General features: G+C 35.4%; 1 protein-coding gene across 1 annotated transcript; it reads left to right on the plus strand.

The window, feature by feature from the left end:
• On the plus strand, positions 1–2,564 carry LOC107594954 (HIG1 domain family member 2A-like). The gene is made up of 2 exons (XM_016285184.1): positions 1–239; positions 2,197–2,564. Exons 1-2 carry the CDS (start codon positions 56–58, stop codon positions 2,361–2,363), a joined length of 351 nt encoding a protein of 116 aa, XP_016140670.1. The 5' UTR covers positions 1–55; the 3' UTR covers positions 2,364–2,564.

Consider the following 2,564-nt stretch of genomic DNA (forward strand, 5'->3'; position numbering starts at 1 on the left):
ATGCCCTGTTCTCTCTGTTTATTCCACTTCCTGTTAACTGAAGTTCTAATTAAGCATGGCAACTGCAATGACCCCGGTTGGCCAAGATCAACCGACCAAAGCAGATCCTCCACCCGTCGTGTTTGATTTGTCTCAGCCTCCAGTTATCGAGGGATTCACCCCGCTGCCCAGAGCGAAGGAGGAGAATTTTAAAGACAAATTCATCAGAAAGACCAAAGAGAATCCATTCGTCCCTATAGGTGAGTTACGTAAAACAGTAAACAGTGACTTGCGTAAGTTGCAAAAGATAATTAAGTTCTATGATTTACCAAAATGCAGCTTCATATGATTTTGGTTGCCAACAATTAAACGCCTTTGAAGATAGAATGCAGAGTTTTGACTAGATTTCATATTCTTTAAATCTACTTTCTCTCTAGAACTTTATTCGTGCAATGTCATTAGATCAAGGTGATCATCTTGCAACATATATGGCATGTTCCATGCAGCTGAGATTTTTGCACTGACAAAAGTTACATGTGCAGAGTGTGACTTTCGTTTACCCCTGTCAAAGTAACAAGCAATTGAAACACTGAATTGATTTCCCTCCTCTGTGTTATGGAAGTGCTGCAGTGTACACTCTTTGTTGTGTCAGAGTCAGAATGAAAGGGGAAAAAAAGGATGGAACAAACAAAAACAGCTAAACTAAACGCGTTGGTGTTTAAGCTGAATGTTTAAGACCATAAAAAGTAGAACGCTTTCTCTCTGTTAATTTCGATAGCTACCTTCTTGATAGCAAGTTAAAGAACTTTTCTAGTATTAACAATTACTGTTGTAGTAACCATATTTTGTCAAACATATACTACTGGTAAGTTTTTTAAAAAATGTTTATTAAAGTCTCACCAAGGCTACGTTTCTTTGATCAAAATATTGTTCAAATAAAAATTTTAAATATTATAATACTATTATAATTAAAAAAACCATGATCTATTTTAATATATTTCAGAATATAATTTATTCCTGTGATGGCAAAGCAGAATTTTCAGCAATCCTACTGTCACGATATTTCAAAATTTATTAGATTTTTAAAAATGTTTATTAAAGTCTCACCAAGGCTACGTTTCTTTGATCAAAATATTGTTCAAATAAAAATATTTTAAATATTATAATACTATTATAATTAAAAAAACCATGATCTATTTTAATATATTTCAGAATATAATTTATTCCTGTGATGGCAAAGCAGAATTTTCAGCAATCCTACTGTCACGATATTTCAAAAATCATTGTAATAATATGCTGATTTGGTGCTTAATAAACATTTATTATCAGTGTTGAAAAGAGTTCTGCTGCTTAATATTAATGATAATTGTTTTGTTGAATAGAAGGTTTAAAAGGATAGCATTTACATGAAATGGAAATAATTTTTTACTTAAACTGTCCCTTTTGGTCAGTTTAATGCACCATTAAATAAAATGTATTTTGAGAAAAAAAAAAACCCTACTGATTAAAAACGTTTGAATGGTAGTGTTTTGGGTGGGTAGTAAGTGACATTAAATCACATTCTTTTCTTTGCTTCCGTTGGTCACTGGCTGAGTACATTTGTAAGCATCACCGAGAATCCCAGGGCACAGTAGATTTTCCACTGAACTCACCCTTCTCTCCAGCTGTGAGCTTTGAATGTGACTTACACAGAAAGACTGTTGCGCCAGAACAAATAAAACTACATTTTAATATGTTGACATCTTTCATAGAAAGATTCAATGTGAGCAAACCACTTGATAATATGTATGATGTGTATGTATTCCATATGCATAATTCTTGTATGTAGTATAAGATAAGTTGAATAGCTCCCCTACTGATTAAAAACGTTTGAATGGTAGTGTTTTGGGTGGGTAGTAAGTGACATTAAATCACATTCTTTTCTTTGCTCCCGTTGGTCACTGGCTGAGTACATTTGTAAGCATCACCGAGAATCCCAGGGCACAGTAGATTTTCCACTGAACTCACCCTTCTCTCCAGCTGTGAGCTTTGAATGTGACTTACACAGAAAGACTGTTGCGCCAGAACAAATAAAACTACATTTTTCATAGAAAGATTCAATGTGAGCAAACCACTTGATAATATGTATGATGTGTATGTATTCCATATGCATAATTCTTGTATGTAGTATAAGATAAGTTGAATAGCTATAATATTTTTGGTGGTCTTCCTTCTCAGGTTGTTTAGGAACAGCAGGAGCATTGATCTACGGCCTCAGCGCCTTCAGACGGGGCAAAACTCGACAGTCGCAGCTGCTAATGAGAGCCCGTATCTTCGCTCAAGGCTTCACCGTCATTGCTATTATAGTGGGTGTAGCCGCCACAGCATTGAAGCCCAAGCAGTGAAGACGAGACAGCAGACCCTGTTTGACCACACTGACAAGCGCCTTATACGGTCCATGGGTGGAATGTGATGTGAAGATGGAATGTACTGAACATTAAATGCCAATTGTTAGCATTTTTATTTTCTTTAGATGAAGGCCCAGTGTAAGAACTCTTATTATAGATCGACTGTTGGCAGATGGCACTATTAGCAAACTTTATCAA

Source organism: Sinocyclocheilus grahami, unplaced genomic scaffold (genome assembly GCF_001515645.1).
Source record: "Sinocyclocheilus grahami isolate Dianchi unplaced genomic scaffold, SAMN03320097.WGS_v1.1 scaffold193.1, whole genome shotgun sequence".
Classification (NCBI taxonomy): Eukaryota; Metazoa; Chordata; class Actinopteri; order Cypriniformes; family Cyprinidae; genus Sinocyclocheilus; species Sinocyclocheilus grahami.

Excerpts from the sequence above, each read along its gene's own strand:
- LOC107594954 (XM_016285184.1), top strand. The coding sequence starts at position 56 with ATGGCAACTGCAATGACCCCGGTTGGCCAAGATCAACCGACCAAAGCA. Across the intron at positions 240-2,196 it reads GAATCCATTCGTCCCTATAG|GTTGTTTAGGAACAGCAGGA; the intron begins GTGAGTTACGTA and ends CTTCCTTCTCAG.